The 19,917-nt window shown below is 50.5% G+C and overlaps 1 protein-coding gene across 1 annotated transcript in view; it reads left to right on the top strand.

The window, feature by feature from the left end:
- Positions 1-19,555, top strand: part of LOC308386176 (activin receptor type-2B-like) — a 25,242-nt gene extending 5,687 nt beyond the window's left edge. Inside the window, exons 2-11 of the mRNA XM_080865527.1 lie at positions 9,666-9,873; positions 12,878-12,984; positions 13,246-13,394; positions 14,196-14,339; positions 14,414-14,557; positions 14,634-14,782; positions 16,243-16,357; positions 16,443-16,581; positions 16,691-16,821; positions 17,352-19,555. Coding sequence (XP_080721653.1) covers positions 9,666-9,873; positions 12,878-12,984; positions 13,246-13,394; positions 14,196-14,339; positions 14,414-14,557; positions 14,634-14,782; positions 16,243-16,357; positions 16,443-16,581; positions 16,691-16,821; positions 17,352-17,573 — 1,508 coding nt within the window. The 3' untranslated portion in view covers positions 17,574-19,555. The remainder of the gene's footprint in view (positions 1-9,665; positions 9,874-12,877; positions 12,985-13,245; positions 13,395-14,195; positions 14,340-14,413; positions 14,558-14,633; positions 14,783-16,242; positions 16,358-16,442; positions 16,582-16,690; positions 16,822-17,351) is intronic.
- The last annotated feature ends 362 nt before the right edge of the window (positions 19,556-19,917 follow it).

The raw sequence follows: 19,917 nt of genomic DNA, 5'->3' as shown, positions 1-19,917 counted from the left end.
CGACGTCCCGGGCCACGGTCGGGCCTGCGTTTGCTCCACATCCTGATGGCGCTGCTGCAGCTTTCTTCATCGTTTCTGTGGCTGTGGATGCCTGTGCTGTTAATTTGTTGTGTATGCACACTGTGCTGCTGTAACACACACACAGCACACACCCTTCCTGTAGCCGTGCATGCTTTGACACAGCAGGTACCTCACATGTACAGAGGTGTGCACGGGTCAGCAGCGTGCCGTCACACGAACGCCCCGTGTTCTCTGAAACTCCAGAACCAATCAGCAGGCTGAACATTGTCACGTGATTGTAGTGACGCTCATCAGCAAACGAGCTGCAGGTGTGAACACGCCCCAGGTGGCGTGGCCGTCTTTACTCTCCTCCTCCTGAGGGACGTGTCGGTTCTATGTGTTCACGCTGATCCGGATACGTTTGAAAACAGCGTTTTCGTCTTAAACCGCTCGGCGTCCACACTATCAGCTGTTCGTCCACACTGAAACGACTGAAACGCTGACGTTCCAGTACTGCGTGTGAAACGCAAGACGACTCGACCTGCTGTGTATTTACTTTCTGGCTCTTTGAAAAGCAGCGAGTTTGTTAAATGGACTCGCAATGAGGTGGAGTTGTTGCTGCGAGTAACACAAAAGTACAAAGTTGCAAAAGCGAGTGAGAATTAAAGAATTCGAAGAGAAGCTCTCTGGAGCAGTCACATGACTGCATCATATGACTAACATGCGTCATTTCCGAAAGCCTGCGGTGACGCTGTCCTCACCGCGACGCAAAAACTGCGTTTTCAGATGTATCACTTTGGAGCGGGTTTTTAAAAAGCTCCGTTTTCCTGTCTGTGAAGGTTCTCAGTCATCCAGGTCATCGTAGTCAAAGGAGCTTGGAAAGAAAAGCGTCTGGACTTCTTTAAGTTGCTTGAAGATGTTTCACCTCTCATCCGAGAAGCTTCTTCAGTTCTAAGGTCAAATGGTGGAGAGTCCCAGATATAAACCTAGTGGGAGTTTCCCCCCACAGAGGGACAAAAGGACCCCCTGATGATCCTCTAATCGCCTGAGCCAAGGTGGGAAACTGGGTGTGGGTCCCAATCAGCCAGAGTTTCGGGTGTGTTCATTGTGAAACCTGGCCCCACCTTATCATGCGAATTCCTGAGGTCAGATGGCCCAGGATGTGAGTGGGCGTTAAGGCGTCTGGGAGGGATCTCAAAACTGGATTATAGATGGCAGAGAGTTGGTGTCGTAAACCCCCGCCTCTGTTCAAAGATGGTCGCTCACAGTGGACATAGATGCTTCTTTCACTCCTCTTTCAAACCATCTGTCCTCTCTGTCCAAAATGTGAAAATTGGCATCCTCGAAAGAGTGACCTTTATCCTTAAGATGCAGATGGACTGCTGAGTCTTGTCCTGAGTCTTGTCCTGTTTTCCTGAAGCGTCTCCGTGTGGACGCGCCTCAGAAACGGACGCTGAGCTGCTCATCACTGCAGGCCTGTGAGGAGGAGTGTCGGGTTCACCTTCAGCCTGACGCTGAGCGGCGGCTCGCTCACAGTGGTGTGTGCTTTTGTGTTGTTGTTGTTGTTTTATTGCCGGGTGAAACAGAGCCCAGCGTCGGGGCGTGTTCAGTGCTCCGGCTCCCTGCAGGGCCTGAACATCGAGGGGGGCTAAGGGAGAGATGCATGATGGGGGATGGGTCTCTCCTGGCTGCTGGCAGGATTTAAAGGCCCAGTGTCTGTTTTTGTTCTCCTCGCAGCTCCCTCAGAGTAATGACACGGGGTCAGGAGGAGGAGGAGGAGATGGGAGAGGGGGAGGTGCTGGGTCCAGAGCAGAGCTGTGAGGCCACTTCAGTTTGTACAAGGGTGGTAGCAGTCAGCATGAATGAGGATGGCGGCACTTCCTGTGAGGACGGCGCTCTCTCTCTGAGGCTTGAAGACTTGGGTAGCGTGAAACCTCTCAGCAGGAATCCTCACGAGTGTCGCTGTGCGGGCTGAACCCACGTGGTGAATCAGAGCTCAGCAGCACTCTGGGAGAGGTGAAGGCAGCACAGTAATTATTCATGCGGACATGTTTATGTCTCCGTCTCCCGTCCATCACAGAGCTTTTAGCAGCCAGTTTGAGGTGGGGGTGGGCAGTAGAAACGATATAAATTTGGCTAACGGTACAGATTTTGACTATACCACTCTACCGCAATAGCACATGTTGATGGTGTCATCAAGCTGCACCTGTTTTGGTCGAAAGCATCGCAGCGGCTGTAAACCACATCATCTGCAGATTATGCGGCGACAGTAAAAGCAAATGTGGATGGATTATCTCAGTTGTTCTCCTGACTGAAGTTTGGTCCGTTTATAGCATCCTGCCATGCGATTGCATTTGTCCCTAACCATCAGGAACCTTCACGTTAACTTTTATCGAGTGGAAAAAAGTTAGCGTTCATCCTCCAGCTTCACTGTGTTTATGCTAACATAGCTGTGTAGCTAGCGCTCACGTAGCACATCATTATCTACCAGCTAGCCCAACTTCAGTAACCTTACAAACGTCACTGCTGTTTAGTTTTCTGTCTTCATTCATGTTGGAAGTGATAGCAGAGCTGTACGTTTGAATTTTTCAAAAATCTCTCAGTCAGAACATGCTATATCATGTTTAGGTGGAAGCTAGCAAGCTAACTTCCTGCTAACTTCTAACTCCGTTAAATTTAATAAATCCTGTTTTCATGGATGCCTGGATGTTAAACTTAATTGTTACACCTGGTAAAGTTGCAACGCTGATCATTGTATTAAAGATGAAGGAATTTTGACAGTTTGTAACTCTCAGTGATGCTGCAGTGTTCGTTTGGCTTTGGGACCTGAAGGGCGGAGTTTAGGACCCAGATTACTCCGCGAGGCTCCTTGATTACAGTAGCCATAATGGTCCAACAATCCATCAAGCGGTGCGGCTTCGTAGCTTACCAAAGTGGTACTAAAACATTTTTTGACAGATGTTTGAGCGCCGTGTAGCACATAAAATCGGTTTGAGGTCAGTAAGCACAACCAGAATTCATACTTAAGGCGCACGGACGATTTATGAGAAAATTTAAGGATTTTCAGCGCACCTTATAGTGTGTAAAATACGTTATACAGAAGAAAGGAATATATCGCGATACATATCTTTACCGCACATGCTTCAAATTATACCGTGATATGGATTTTACGGCATATCGCCCAGCGCTGCTCTGAGGTGTGGTTGAGCTGCTCACACATGGCGCCGTTGCTTTTATGAGGTCTACCAGGTAAGATCCTTTAAAGCATAAACTGCTCTGAGGAAATGCAGAGAACTGTGTTCACATCCATGCTGGGCTCAGGTCTGAGTCCAGTCCAGATGAGCCCACAGGCTAACACTTCCACAGACATGCAGGAAGCCTCGAGCTGCTGAGGCTGCACAGACACACACCTGATTCGGAGCTGTGGAAAAGTGAGGACCCCCTTTTTCTGTTCCTACTGGGATCGACTCGGGGCGTTTCATCACGGTTTCCATGGTTTTCCATTGGGTTCCTGGTACCAGGTACATTCTAGGTTCCTTGTCACCCAGTGTTGCAAGTCATCCAAGCAGGTACTAAAATGTGGCGTCACACTGCATGTCAGCGATTGGCTGGTCAGTAGCTGTGCTCGATCAGAGCGTCTTGTTTACAAAAATCTGAACCGCCATTTTTTAAAACCGGTCAACGAGGGACATGTTTCCAACAACGCCGTGGTCCGCGCGTGTGACGAACAGTCACAGGCTGAGCAGCAGGTACAGCGTCGCCTCGACGTCCACCTTCGTTGTAGCGTTCGTATTAATTACGTCATGGCACGTGGAGACGCATTACTGTGACGATAAGCAATAGATATAGGAGAATCCCATGATGCACTGAGTGTTTCTTCATCAGTCACCATGTGACATACACCTCTCTGCATCGAGTCATCAGTCATTATTCATCCATGGCTCTCTTCCACGACGCGTCTTTGTCCCGTATTCCTCCCCTCAGATGGCCCCGCCCCTCCCTCAGCCTGGTGTTGCTGGAGGTTTCTTCCTGTTCAGAGGGAGTTCTTCCTTCCCGCTGTTGCAGAGTGCTCCGGGTAGGATCGTCTGATTCACTGTGTTTACAATAAAAAGCACCGTTGCTGCTGCTTCCTCAGGTAAGAAAACCCAGAGGTTTATAACATGCATGGTCACATGACAACAACGGCGCCAACATACTGAGCATCCATGGCTCGGCCTCCCAGCACACAGAAATCCTCCCGGGCTGACGGTGTGTGTGAGGGCGGGGTCACGGCGGACTCCTCCTCCCTCTGCATTGATCTGAGAAAGCAGGTCGTCTATCAGAGCGGTGAAACATGGACGCTGCAATCAGAGCACAGAGTCACATGATCCAAGCAGCCATCTCAGCGTGTGAGAGCGCTGACTCAGCGCTGTGTTAGCGGCTCGTTAATCAGCACCATCGTTAACCCGCAGACACGATCAGCTGACACTCACGTACCTGCAGATGAGCAACATCATCAAAATCCTCCCTGAAGAGCTCCGCCTTCCTGGATGCTCTGTTAGTACAGTGACCTCATTATGGGTCACATGACATCATTAAAAACAGCACACACATGTCCAGTTTTACGTTGATCTTGGTGATGGATAGCCTATCAGGTCTCAGAGGCGGAGCTTTAGGCTGGTGACAGCTGAGTCATACTTACATCTGCAAAGGGGCGGAGTTTCACCTCGTCGTGGAAACCTTAAAAACGCCTCACGTTGCGTTTACTGTCTTCTCTTTTTCAGAATCAACTCAACTTTATTTATACAGCAGCACCAAATCACAGCCTCCAGCTGCTTTAGCGTAAAGACCCTGCGATAGGGGTGGGAAACCCCAACAGTCAGACGAGCCTATCAGCAGCTCGCTGCTCAGTAGGAAGGAAGAACTCCCTCTGAACAGGAAGAAGCCCGAGCTGAGGGACGGCTGTCGCTGGGATGGATCAGGTGTTCGTTCTCCTAAACCTGTGCTGACTGTGCAGACTGGCTCCTCCTCCTGCATCACCTCAGTGAGAGAGTTTAACCTTACACCCCCCTCCCCCAAGGTTCAGGCTCTGATGGCGTGCTGGTGTGTGAGGTCACAGCCTTCCATGGTTTCGCTGTCCTGGACCTGAGATCCAGCTGCAGCTCCTGGTACCCGAGGCCGGGCGAGGGAGCCGCAGAGAGGCGAGGCTCTCACAGCAGCGGAGCCTGTTACTGCAGTACCAGTACTCCCAGCACGTGTACTGGTACCGTGTCCTGACCATGTAAAAGTATGTGCAGAGTGAGCGAGCACTTCCTGTATCAGTTATTGTTTCGCACTTTAACCTCTGATCTTCAGTTGAGTTTTTAAGAGCAGTGTTACCAAGGTAACGCCCATCATCGCCGTAAACTGCCGCGTGTGTCAGCTCCGCCCTGCTCGGCTGTGTGAGAGTCAGCGTACAGCAGCAGGTGATCAGAGGGTTTGGTTTCATGAAGCTAACGTGTTTGCTGCTCGCTCTGGCGCCTGAAGGTGCGACGCCAACAAACGTTTCCCAGGCGTGGACGTTAGTGACCACAGACGGGCAACATCACTTGCTTCGCTCTGCTCCGCCTTTTATTCCTAGGAGATGGGCCCAGCTCTGCCTCTGTGGGACGTCTCTTCCTGTTAAAGGGGCGTTCTTCCTCCCACTGTCACCAGCTGAGCTCAGCCTGCAGTGTTTGAACCCGTGCTGTACAAACAGGAAGTAACACGTCAGTGAGGACGGCGCTCGCAGCTCCACGCTTCCATCCACGATGATGTCACAGAGCTGTGACCTCCTGCTGACCGCCTCACAACACGACGACCCGTGAGGCCTGACTCTTGACACCGTCTGACCTCACAGGGCGCCAAGCAGGACCAATCGGCCAATCACGAGCAGCGAACAGATGGGGGGTCATTGAAAAACTGATTGTTCCCTGGGGACAGACGGCCCCTCCCCCCTCACTCAGGGGATGACTCTCTCTGTCTCCCGTGAGAACATGGAGGAGGGGTGGTGGTGGGAGGTGGGGATCCCGTCTCCTCCCAGAGGTGACGGAGACAGATGTTGTCTGGACGTCGTCAACAAAGCTCACCCTCAGGCTCTGGTGCAGGTCGTCCTCCCCAGATCAGATGGGCCAGCCACCATCGGCTGTCGACTCATGAGCGTGCAGGCCGGGCCTCGTGCACGCTCACGTGCCACTGGTGCTGCAACATTGCAGGCCAGTGAAGCGCCTGCAGGAGGAGGTCGGGGTGGATGGTGGGCCGTGCTGAGTTCATTCTTTATGTTATTATTTATATTACTGCTCACTTTCCTGTCCCTCGATCAAATCAAATCACTTTTATTGTCACATCACATGTGCAGGTACATTGGTACAGCACATGTGAGTGAAATTCTTGTGTGCGAGCTTCACAAGCAACAGAGTTGTGCAAAATACAATAATGTAAACAAGCAAAATACAAGAATGGCTACATCTGAAACTAATAAATATATGTACAATATATAATAGTATATGCATTTCTGGATGTGTATACTAAATATTTTTCTACGTGTGTGTGTGTGTGTGTGTGTGTGTGTGTGTGTGTGTGTGTGATTAGTTCCCATGACTTTACATCTTATATGCTGCCCTGTCATCACACTAACATATGCACGCACATAATTGGTCTGCCAGATGCCCGTGTGTGTGTGTGCTGGTGCATATATGTGCTGGTTTGCATATGAGAGCGTGACCTCTGACCCCTGGTGTCTGGAGTTTACAAAGGCTCTAATAGCTGCTATGAGCTTACTTTGCATTAGAAAGCGGCGCGCTCACAGTCGAGCCATTCGCAGTTGGCTCACGTCTGCATGCGTGTCATCTGGAGACGCCGGAGGTCAGAGGTCACACACTTTCACACGTATGCAGCACACAAATGTTAATGTGCACGACGGTGCAGCTGGAAGGCCGAGGGTTCGAGTCCGTGCCGCGCTCACACAGAACAATGCTGCAGCTGTCGCCGATCCCGCTTCGTGACGTGAGCATCGGCGTGCTCGCCGCAACATCTGTGCCGCTGTCACCGAGGTCATGAGAACGCAGCGAGGGTGGGCGGCGTTATCACCGCTCTGCTCTGTGACCATAAACCTGCTGTCACCTGACATCAGAGCGTTGTGTGTGTGTGTGTAAACGACTGTGAGCAGACATTAGGAGTCGATCCCCGAGTGTATCCAGCACAGATCCTGATGGTGCCGCTCACACTGCTGCTGTACGTGTCTGAAAGCTGCTGGGATGCTCCAGGGCCGGTTTGTAAAAAGGAAATGTTCATGTTTTGTGTTTTTTGTGATATTATGATGAAATCAAGCTTGTAATAGGACGCCTGCTCCACCTCTGGCACACAGGGTCTCGTGCTGAAAGCTGAGGCGGCCTCTGACAGAACTCAAAGTCCTGGGTTTGACTAACAGTGGGAAAATGAACCCTGATGTTTGTGTTCAGGTCAAAGTTCAAACGTCAGCTTGGTTTTATTAGATGTGATTTAGCTTCAGTACACGGAGAGCGACTGACAGCAGCTCAGTGGTTGTTTCAAAGGTGTGTTTGTGTGAACTCGCTGCTCCAGTTTAACTGAAGAAGCCGTCTGAGTAAATGTCACATGACACACAGTGACATCAGCACACAGGTCTCCATGGTAACCGAGGTCGACCTGCAGAATACTGATGATGGTTCAGTCGTAGTACTTTCCTGCAAACATTACTGCTAAAGCCCTGTGTGTACTCCCTGCTATTGCAGTATCATCAGAGGTGCTGCTTTCTGTCCCATAATGCAGTGCGGCAGCTTTATTCCCGATCACCACAGTAACCACGCCTCTTTTCTCCCTGCAGCTCCTCTCTTTGTGAGCAGACTGTAGGATTTATGACATGAACACGTGAAGCTCCGCCTGCTGCTCCTCACGCTAACATTAAAACTCACAAACAGTCAGAGCTGCGTCAGCGTGAGCGGCTGCACTTTGAATAACATCAGGCGACCAATAACAGGGCTGCTGTGAGGTCACTGTAGCAACAGAGTGCCCGAGAAGGTGGAGCTTCAGAAATTCTAGGATTTTGATTGGATGTTACTGATCAGCAGGTGTGTGTGTGTGTGTACTCCACCTGCTTGGTCACCTCGGGCTCTGAAACAACGGCTGAAACACTGTGAAGGATTCAGAGTGGGTGGGGTCACGGTGGCTATGACCATCTTTTATTTACAGTGTGTTTAGGGCACACTGAGATTAAAGCTGTGACATCATGCAGTATCAGCAGGGTTACCACGGAGACTCCTCTGAAGATGCAGCTACAGTTTTGTTTTGTTGTCCCGTTTGGATCTTTAGCCGTCAGAATTGTCTGAAGGCCAAGAAAGATGCCGAGTGGATCATCATGGTCTCGCCATATTGGTCCATTTGATTGACCTTTATTATAATTATGTATTTATTTTATTTTCAGTTGTTACAGATGGGACAGACAGGACAGGGAGACAGAAAGAGAGCGAGAGAGGAAAAAGCAAACAAACAAACAAACAAAAAATAAAAGAAATTGATTGAAGGTTTAGGAAAGAGGAGCAGAGGAGATGGTTGGAGCACTCAGCGGGACGGCCGCTGCGGTTTGTGGCTTCATGCTGTGAGTGCAGGAAGTGTTTGATTTATCCTCCAATCACAGCTAAGAACACGTGTTGATGGTGTGCTCTGGGCTTCCTCTCTGATCGAGCTTTGTGATAACGACGGAGTGCTGCCGTGATGTGTGTGCAGACGGTGTGAGGTGAAGCTTCCCTCTGCTCTCCTGCAGTCCTCGCTGTTTGCACATGGGCGGCCACCAGGCCAGCTCCGGGCTTCCGCTGGAGGCGCGGGCGACCGCCAGAGTGGACACTTCCCTGTCGCTGGGCCGGGGCGTGGGGCGCCGATGGTCGGGGCTTGCCTGCTCGCGGATGGGGGTGAAGCGGGCGATGGAGGTATGTGGCGGGGTGTGTTTGGTGGTGGTGATGTGTACGGCTGGCAGCGGGAGAGCTGCAGCGTTGAATGTACTGCAGTCGTCTGTGGTGTGAAGATACGAGATGTGCAGCACCTGGATGCCTGTGCTGGCGTTTCTCCTGCGGTGTTGCTATCAGTGTGAAGAGTGGGAGAAGAGGGTTGCATTGACAATCCAACACAATGGGCAGCACGTTGCACACATGTTATAAGTGGTCAGAAACTTGTAAATAACTCATGAAAGAATAAAGTTACGTTGAAACCAAGCACACCATTGTTGTCCTTGTGACATTACCAATAAGTGTGATGTGTCACATGGTCCTCTTCCTATTGGAAAAACAAAAGTTGTATCCAAGATGGCCGACTTCTAAATGGCCACCACGGTCACCACCCATCTTGAGGAGTTTGCCCCCTCACATATACTAATGTGCCACAAACAGGACTTTAGTATCACCAACCATTCCCACCCTGTACGTACTGCATTTGAATCATTCTAACTACATGTAACCAGCTGCATGTGTGTTTGGAAAAAAAGGATCCGCCCCTGGTCTGAGCTCGCTGTCGCCGGCAGCAGGCGGTCCAGCTCGTTATTGGTGCTCCGCTCTTCTTCTCTGTGCTTTAATTAGATGAGTGTGGAGGACTGTGGAGGACGCTTTGTGACACACCATGAAAGCATTTCCTCTGTGTGTGTGTGTGTGTGTGTGCTGCAGGGCTGAGCCGTGGGACTGCCGACACCAGGGAGTGTGTGTACTACAACGTGAACTACGAGACCGAGAAGACGAACCAGAGCGGCGTGGAGCGCTGCGAGGACGAGCAGGACAAACGCTCGCACTGCTACGCCTCCTGGAGGAACAACTCGGGCTCCATCGAGCTGGTGAAGAAGGGATGCTGGCTGGACGACTTCAACTGCTACAACCGGTACACACACACACACACACACACACACACACACACACACCTTGCCTTCAAACAACATAAATGAGCTCCTCCAGCCAATCATCACACACCGACCACAGTGTGATCCATGCTGTCACGTTTACCTTCTTGCACTGAGCTGATCCAGGATCTGCTTCGATCCAAATCACAGCCACAGTCACCTGAATGTGTTTTATGTTGTCAGGTAGACCCCACAATGACTGAAGTCCTGTAAATGCATGTAAACAAATCTATGACAGTCAGTCTGTCCTGTCCTGCTGCGTTCCTGTTTCCCTTCAGAGCAGCTGCTCACAGGGACGTGATCATTGACCCTGAAGATCCTCTGTGGGATTAAAACAGGGCAACATGCTGGGGGGCTGCGTCCTCCCACCTGGGTGTACTGTGTGCTGCAGACCACGCGGTCACGAGGGTGGAACGCCACTTTATCCCTGGCAGTGTTGGGAGTAATGGAATACATGCAGAATACAAAATATGAGTAACTATATTCCATTACAGTTACCGTTTAAAAAGGTGGTAATCAGAATACAGTTACTTTGTTGAAATAAATGGATTACACGGCGGTCTTTTCCTGTTTCATACGTCAGGCTGTGCTCGCTCTGTTTTTGGTGATTCCCAAACCAAACACGCATTAAGAGGCTCTGATGTCACCTCTACTTGCAGCCGCATAATGACGTGAAGAAATATTTTTTTAAATGATTTAATATGAAGGCAACAGGCAGAGTGTTGCAGGCATCGCCCTAAAGCCTGATGGGCAGTGTAGTCCATGCTGCAGGGAGGATGGACTGCTGTACCCGTGATGTGTCTGTGAGCGAGGGGGGAGAAAAAAGTACGAGCTGTCACCGAGCAGTTGTTCCTGTTTTCCTCTGAAACAATCAGCTCCGTTGGAGCCTTTCAACGCCTCTCTCTGTCTCTGCTAGCAAAGTTGAGCCAGACAACAAAGTAAAGCTAGTTTTCAGCTACGAGCCGACACAGAGGTCCCTTTACTACGGTTTTATATACGCGCCTTACCTAATGTCCACCTACTGTTACTCATTTATATTAAGATTTAAACATCTAGCTGGTGTTGGTGTGGAGAGTAACCTTCATTAATAGTAATGAATCAGCTACAGGTACCTTGGTGTTCATCTGAACAACAAACTGGACTCATAACTCAGACGCCCTCTACAGGAGAGGGCAGAGCAGGCTGTACCTGCTGCAGGGACTCAGGTCGTTTGGAGTGGAGGGCCCACTCCTGAAGACCTTCTGTGACTCTGCGGTGGCCTCAGCCTTCCTTTACTCTGTGGTCTGCTGGGGCGGCAGCATCTCTGCCGGGGACAGGAAGAGACTGAACAGGCTGATCAGGGCCAGCTCTGTTCTGCCCTCTGGACCCAGTGGAGGTGGACAGTGACAGGAGAACGGTGGCTAAGCTGTCATCCCTGTTGGACAACATCTCCCACCCCATGCAGGAGCCTGTCAAAAAATAATATAAAACAGTGTGCAAATGTAACCGACCCAGAGTATGGGCCGGTAAAACAGATTAAATGTTCCTGCAAAACAGGGAAATGATGAGACAGAGACAACTGGTGAAGTTTCTCTTTGCCTCGCTTCTGCCATATTTATTTATACAATCACATGTATTTTTAACTTGCAGCATCACCATTCTCTATATACAACAGAAATAACAATAAAACCGTCTGTATGTTCAAGCTGCAATACCACGATCTTTTCATGGCAACCAAAAGTACTTCACGTGTAGTGACCTTCAAATCATTTACTCGGCTATTCTCTCTGAATGACAATCCAAAACAATATGAAATGCATGTTCAAATACATTTTTACCTCTAACTTTTAACCCAAATACCTATGTATTCTGATTGTTTTAACCAACATACCAGTGCTTGGTCTTAAACCAATTTAGCTTAGTAGCTCACAAATACATGAAAGAGTCATGTGTATGCTGGCAGGCTTAGCTTTAGCTTTAACATTCTCAAAATCACTTTTCAGAACCAGTAAACAGTCGTTCTTCACTGCCAACAGCAGATTAACATTCATATTCACAAAATCAGGACACGACAAGGAGCTTATTCAGCTAAAACGACCTGAAGTAAGTGGAGAAAGGAAACCAAAATGGCGCCCGCGGCTGGCTAGGCTTTGGCATTTTTCCAGTCCTTCTACTTCATAAAACGTAACAAATAACAGGGTTTACCCACTGATTTATACCCCACATTTAGCTGTGTTTCTTATCAATATTTTACAACAGTTTTAATATAGTTTTACCGGTTACAAACCTGCAAAACAGGGAAATGATGAGACAGAGACGACTGGTGAAGTTTCTCTTTGCCTCGCTTCTGCCATATTGGAGAGGAGGACCTATGACCTCGCTATTCTGTCTCACTGAACAATGCGCCACCCGGAGGCTGGGGGGTGCAACTACCTCATTACATATAGTTCACTTCGGTGACAAATCTCTCATTTTTTTAACAAGTACTACTTCTGATGGGATCACACATTAGTGTGTCACACAAATACTGATAACAGTGCAAATGTTTGCAATATAAGAAATGTAAACATCTATGTTTAGTGAACTTTGCAGTGTTGCTCTGTGGTGCAGCTACACTGTAGCAAAGTTTACACACTGTGTCTACTTGATCCACGTCTGACTGAACCCATAATGTTTCCACACCACTTAAGTTTTTTTTTTTTTTTTTTACCTCTCTTTTCAACCAACGGCAGTCACTCTCCTCTCCAAATAACTTCTGCTTAGCTTTCCGAGCTTCCCTCGGGTCCTCTTATTGTTGTGACACGTGTTCGAAATTCAGAGAGGTGCGCTCGATTTGCCACACGGAGCAGCGCGAGAGTAAAGCACGAGGGAGGGGCTAATAATTGGCTCAGTCATTTTTAATGATCCTTGAAAGCCCAGATCGTAATCGTGATTAAAATTAGATTAATTGAGCAGCCCTAGTCAGAGTGTTACTGTGTGTGAAGTCATTTCCTGTCTCTCTCTCAGGCAGCAGTGTGTGGCCACCGAGGAGAGCCCGCAGATCTTCTTCTGCTGCTGTGAAGGAAACTTCTGCAACGAGCGCTTCACCCACCTGCCGGACATCACCGTGCCACGTGAGTGCCATCTGATTGGTCCGTTAGCACGTGTCACACGTGTCTTCTCCTCGTATCATTGTTTGTGCTTCATGAGGTCGTGACTTCAACAGGTGGTGTCATGGGTGCCTCCTCCATCTTTTATGTACAGTCTTGATATACTGAAACCCGTCGGCAGGTTTCCTCGCACCAGACTGTCAGGGGCGTTTCCAAAGTTACCATGGTAACCCAGCGCCAATAAAGTCCTTTTAAATGTAAATGCAGTCTTTCTGTGTGTGTCAGTGATCAAGGCCCCGCCCCACAGCGTGGGTGTGTTAAACGTGATGATTTACTGCCTGCTGCCCGTCACCATGCTGTCTGTCGCTCTGCTCACCACCGTCTGGATGTACCAACACCGCAAACCTCCGTATGGACACGTGGACATTGCCGAGGTGAGCCTCAAACACTCACGCTTACCTTTTGATGAAACGAGTAGAAGTACTCGGTTACTTTGACCTGCAGACCGGAGCTGATGACGTCAGTTTGACTCTGCAATGCTGAGACGGCTCCATCTGCTGGTGGTCTGCAGGCACTGCAGCAGGAAACATCTCAAACGAGGGTTTGTCACCACATCGTGGTTCCTCATATTGAACTGTAAAACACGGCCAATCGGTCTGATAGGGCGAGAGGCGGGATTCACCTGAACAGGTGGCCCGTGTATTGACAGCACTCTCACCTGTGGTTCAGTTTTTATTCATACAGCACCAAATCACAACAGCAGTCGCCTCGAGGCGCTTTATATTGTACAGTAGATCGCACAATAATAGATACAGAGAAAAACCCAACAATCACATGACCCCCTATGAGCAGCACTTTGGTGACAGTAGGAAGGAAAAACTCCCTTTTAACAGGAAGAAACCTCCAGCAGAACCAGGCTCAGGGAGGGGCGGGGCCATCTGCTGTGATTGGTTGGGGTGAGAGAAGGAAGACAGGATAAAGACATGCTGTGGAAGAGAGACAGAGGTTAATAACAGATATGATTCAGTGCAGAGAGGTCTGTTAACACATAGTGAGTGAAGAAGAAACACCCAGTGCATCATGGGAATCCCCCAGCAGCCTACACCTACTGCAGCATAACTAAGGGAGGATTCAGGGGTCACATTAATTCTGACATGGGAGGGGCTTCTGTCATGTTGCTGTCTATAAATGTGTCACATTGATGCCCTCCCCCACTCTCCTTTCCTCTCCTCCAGGATCCTGGTCCACCTCCTGCCTCCCCCCTGCTGGGGCTGAAGCCTCTGCAGCTGCTGGAGGTGAAAGCCAGGGGGCGCTTCGGCTGCGTCTGGAAGGCTCAGATGATGAACGAACACATGGCCGTGAAGATCTTCCCCATGCAGGTACCGGTGTTTGCTCCGAGCATCAGGGCAGCCGTCCTGACTCCCAACCCTTCCTCACCTCCTCCTCCTTGCAGAATAAGGACTCCTGGGAGACCGAGAGGGACGTGTTCATGACGCCGGGCATGAGGCACAAGAACATCCTGAGGTTCATCGCCGCAGAGAAACGAGGGAGCCACCCCGAGGCCGAGCTGTGGCTCATCACAGAGTTCCACGAGAGGGTGAGGAAGGGGGGCCGAGGGGGGGTCAGAAACTCCCGGGGGTGTGGGGTCGATCTCCTGATGATTGTCTCTGCAGGGCTCGCTGTCGGGCTTCCTGAAGGGAAACATGATCAGCTGGTCCGAGCTGTGCCACATAGCCGAGACGACGGCGCGTGGCCTGGCGTACCTCCACGAAGACGTCCCCCAACTGAAGGGAGAGGGTCCCAAACCGGCCATCGCCCACAGGTCTGCCCACAAACCCCCACACCTACAGATCAGACAGGAAACCCTAGTCTGCAGTGACGAGCTGCTGCCACACGGTGGAGCTGTGAGTCAGCGTTAGAGGACGTCACAGTTCACGCTGCTCGTTTTTACTTCAGAATCTCAGAGATCGCTTATGTTCACGTGCTCAACGCGCAGCAGCTGCTCACACGCTGCTAACACACTGCTCGAATACTGCTAACACGCTGCTCACACGCTGCTAACACACTGCTCACACGCTGCTCGAATGCTGCTAACACGCTGCTCACACGCTGCTTGAATGCTGCTAACACGCTGCTCACACGCTGCTTGAATGCTGCTAACACACTGCTCACACGCTGCTCGAATGCTGCTAACACGCTGCTCACACGCTGCTTGAATGCTGCTAACACGCTGCTCAAATGCTGCTAACACGCTGTTCACACACTGCTAACACGCTGCTCACACGCTACTAACACGCTGCTCGACATGCTGCTAACACGCTGCTCACATGCTGCTAACATGCTGCTAACATGCTGTTCACACACTGCTAACACGCTGCTCGAATGCTGCTCACACGCTGCGCACACACTACTAACACGCTGCTCACATGCTGCTAACACGCTGTTCACACACTGCTAACACGCTGCTCGAATGCTGCTCACACACTACTAACACGCTGCTCGAATGCTGCTAACACGCTGCTCACATGCTGCTAACACGCTGTTCACACACTGCTAACACGCTGCTCACACGCTACTAACATGCTGCTCGAATGCTGCTAACACGCTGCTCACACGCTGCTCACACGCTGTTCACACGCTGCTAACACGCTGCTCGAATGCTGCTCGAATGCTGCTCACATGCTGCTCACACGCTGTTCACACGCTGCTAACACGCTGTTCACACGCTGCTAACACGCTGTTCACACACTGCTCACACGCTGCTCGAATGCTGCTCACACGCTGTTCACACGCTGCTAACACGCTGCTAACACGCTGTTCACACGCTGCTAACACGCTGCTCGAATGCTGCTCACACGCTGCTCAGATGCTGCTCACACGCTGCTCAGATGCCGCTAACACGCTGCTCACACGCCGCTAACACGCTGTTCACACGCTGCTTACACGCTGCTCACACGCTGCTCTGCTGCTTTCAGCTCCACAGTGAACACATACAGAGACTCACAGTATCAGCATGCAGCAGCAGGTTAGCAGGAAGTGTAGAGCTCAGTGTGTGCTGGGGCTGAATCACAACCTGCACGGCTAGATGAAAGCTACTACATGTACTACTACATGCATATAGTAGTACATGTTGACACCACAGAAATCAGAGTGCTGTAGGCAGCAGCTAAAAGCATCATGGGAGCTGTAGTTGAATAACACAGTAGATCGATGAGGAGCAGGACTGTGGGCGGGGTCAGACAGGTAACGGCGGCCACGTTTGATCGTGTCTCACTCTCTCAGGGATTTGAAGAGTAAGAACATCATGCTGCGCTCGGACCTCACGGCGGTGATCGGAGACTTCGGCCTCGCCGTTTGCTTCGAGCCAGGGAAACCGCCGGGAGAGACGCACGGACAGGTAAGCTGGTCTGACCGCAGGCGGCCGAGGAGACGAGCGTCGCTGCGTCGCTCACGCTCACTCTTGTGTGTGTCTGTGTGTGCAGGTGGGCACCAGGCGCTACATGGCCCCCGAGGTCTTAGAAGGAGCCATCAACTTCCAGAGAGACGCCTTCCTCCGGATCGACATGTACGCCATGGGCCTGGTGCTGTGGGAGCTGGTGTCCCGCTGCAAGGCTGCAGACGGTAACACACACACACACTCGAACCACACCTTAACAGCACAGCGAGGGTTTACCTGACGTCTCAGGAGCGGATGTTGGTTCCGCCCATCTTTAATATGTGGTGTGTTCAGGTCCGGTGGATGAGTACATGCTGCCGTTCGAGGAGGAGGTTGGTCAGCATCCATCACTGGAGGACCTGCAGGAAGTCGTGGTCCACAAGAAGATGAGACCAACCATCAGAGAGCCGTGGCTCAAACACAGCGTGAGTCTGAACCTCAGTCCATGAAACATCAGGGGGCCAGATCTGGATCCCTGAGGGACACCTTCTATCATCAGCCCCTTTATTTTCAGGTGTTTTGTACTGTAAGACTGAGCAGTATTAGAGGGAAACGTTTCCCTGTGGAGGTAAAAGACTTGCTTGTCTTAGAAGTTGTATTTAAGCAGAGATGTGTTCGTGTATATGTAAATATAAAGAATGGTATCATCAGTGTAAAAGTGTCCTGTGCTGAGCTGTGGGGTTTTCGTGTAAACATGAGTGGGCCTAGCATGGATCCCTGAGGGACGCCTTCTATAAATCATGTGGACCTGCAGGTGTCTGGAGGTGTTTTCAGGTAAAGACGCCACAGTTATGTGACAGAGCTGATCCACAGCAGGGCTGTTGTGTAAGGCGTGTGCACGTTTATGCTGATGATGCCATCCTTTACAACAGCGCCCTGTGTTTGACGAAGGCCTTTTCTCGATCGCAGTGCTTCCTTCGCTAACCCCGCCTCCCCCATGTGCTGCTCTCTGCAGGGTCTAGCTCAGATCTGTGAGTCGGTCGAGGAGTGCTGGGATCACGACGCCGAGGCTCGCCTGTCGGCCGGCTGCGTGGAGGAGAGAATCGCCCAGATCCGCCGCCTCACCGCCACCATCGCCCCACCTACCTCCGAAAACAACACCCTGCTGGGTTCCTCTGTCGCACCTGTTCCCATGGTAACTAACGTGGACCTGCCGCCCAAAGACTCCAGTATATGAGTCTATGAAAGAAACGAGGTGCACACACCACGCCATCGCTCCGCAGTGGAATTTCGGGCGTGAGAGCAGCTGCTATTTTACTCTCTGGACTTCTTTTGGACTCTTTGTGATTCCCTCTCGTCCGTTGGGACGGAGTACCAGCACACCTCGTTGTTCCTAAGTTTTCCTCTCAGTGGGACTCATTCGTGTCTTTTTAACCAGGCGTGTGTTTTATGAGAAAACGCGTTCAGGGTCCGACTCAGTGAATGCTTCGATCTCCAGGTACCTCAGCGACCCTTTTTATTCGCTCATTTTTTACCGTTTTCTTCGCTCATTCCTGCCTCTGCGGTCTTCTACTCACATCTGGATCATATCTACCCACCTGACAACAGCGTCACCTAGCAACCACCTGTCACCAGGCGACTACAATGCTGCAAAACCCACAGAGGAGCCCGAGACTGTTACACAGCAAACACACATCCACAGCGACCGCTTTACTACTTTACCTGGACTTTAGTTTTTATCGGTCTCCTGCGACAACACGTCGCTGTTCGCATCTTTAAATCCAACGGACGGAAACAGGAAGTGATGTCAGACGGAAAAAGGCGAAATGGGCCTGTTTGTTTCCAGTGTGGCGGTTTCCGTTCTCCCGTGTTTTGTGTCTCAGTCTTCTCGCCTGGGGGTGAAGGCAGAGAGACTGTGATTGGTTGGCCTCACATTGCAGAGGTGTGATTGGCTGACTGCGCTCAACCACAGCATTTTGGTTGGTTTGGAAATAATTTCTCAGGTAATCAAACCTACAGGTGAATGATGCATGCATTCAGGTGTCTGTGTGTGTGTGTGTGTGTGTGTGTCTGTGTGTGTGTCTGTGTGTCTGTGAGCCTGTGTGTGTGTGTGTGTCTGTGAGCGTGTGTGTGTGTGTGTGTGTGTGTGTGTGTGTGTCTGTGAGCCTGTGTGTGTGTGTCTGTGAGCCTGTGTGTGTGTGTGTCTGTGAGCGTGTGTGTGTGTGTGTGTGTGTGTGTCTGTGAGCCTGTGTGTGTGTGTCTGTGAGCCTGTGTGTGTGTGTGTCTGTGAGCGTGTGTGTGTGTGTGTCTGTGTGTGTGTCTGTGAGCCTGTGTGTGTGTGTGTGTCTGTGAGCGTGTGTGTGTGTGTGTGTGTGTGTGTCTGTGAGCCTGTGTGTGTGTGTCTGTGAGCCTGTGTGTGTGTGTGTCTGTGAGCGTGTGTGTGTGTGTGTGTGTGTGTGTGTCTGTGTGTCTGTGAGCGTGTGTGTGTGTGTCTGTGAGCGTGTGTGTGTGTGTGTGTGTGTGTGTCTGTGAGCGTGTGTGTGTGTGTGTGTGTGTGTGTGTGTGTCTGTGAGCCTGTGTGTGTGTGTGTGTGTCTGTGTGTGTGTGTCTGTCTGTGTGTGTGTGTGTGTGTGTGTGTGTGTGTGTGTAAACAGTCACATGGTGTGACAGGTTTGAGTTTACACCCATTTCCTGCCTGTGTTACCTGAAAGACCGGTGACCTTTGACCTTCAGCAGCGCCACCTTCAGGTTAAAGCCTTCAAACTGAGCGTCCGACGTGTGAGTGCTGCATGATTTATTCTACACGTGTGGAAGGAGGGCTTCTTCCTGTCCCTGCCTTTCACAATAAAAGCCCTGGACATGCACACTATGTGACTGAGATTTCATTTGTGAGGTCAAACAGCTGATTTCTGTTTATGAACGTCTCATGCCCCACTGACTCACATCCAGCTGTCCAGATCCACAGACTGATCCTAACAAGCTGCTGCAGAGGTCAAAGGTCGCCTGTGTCCTTCTAACGCCCCTGTTCTTCCCTTCTGTGATGCCATACATGTAACATGAATGTCTACGATGCTGCTGCTGACCCTGACGATGATGATGATGATGATGAATATATTTCTGTAGATTCTTTTTATTGTTAGTTTGATTTTAGTGACATTGACCACATGCAAATCTGTGTTTGTACAGAGTGTGTGTGTGTGTGTGGGGGGGGGGGTTAATGATCAGCACTGATCAATGAGAGTGTCAGTAGAGAGGACAGTAGAGACGACAGTAGAGCTCCTGAAGCACAGACCACCTCAACACAGCGGAAATACCTCAGACTTTTCTACGAGCTGGATTTTTACATTTTGATGTTTGTGATCTTTTATTGTTTACTTTGTGTTTTTGTTGTTTCCATTAAACCCGCGGAGCTGCCCGGCCGTCCGACTCACAGCTCGCTGCCGTTTCACACCTGGACTTCCTCTCATCCTTCCTCCTCTCTCTTCAGGTTTCCTTCTTTCCTTTCCTCTACTACCTCCTTTCTGTTTCCTTCCTGACTCTTCGTCCACTCGCTGTTCTCTCCTTGCTGTAACAGGTCACAT

Source organism: Rhamphochromis sp. 'chilingali' (assembly GCF_963969265.1).
Source record: "Rhamphochromis sp. 'chilingali' genome assembly, chromosome: 18".
Lineage (NCBI taxonomy): Eukaryota > Metazoa > Chordata > Actinopteri > Cichliformes > Cichlidae > Rhamphochromis > Rhamphochromis sp. 'chilingali'.
Note: the sequence above shows the minus strand (reverse complement) of the source record. Positions and strands in the feature narration are given on the sequence as shown.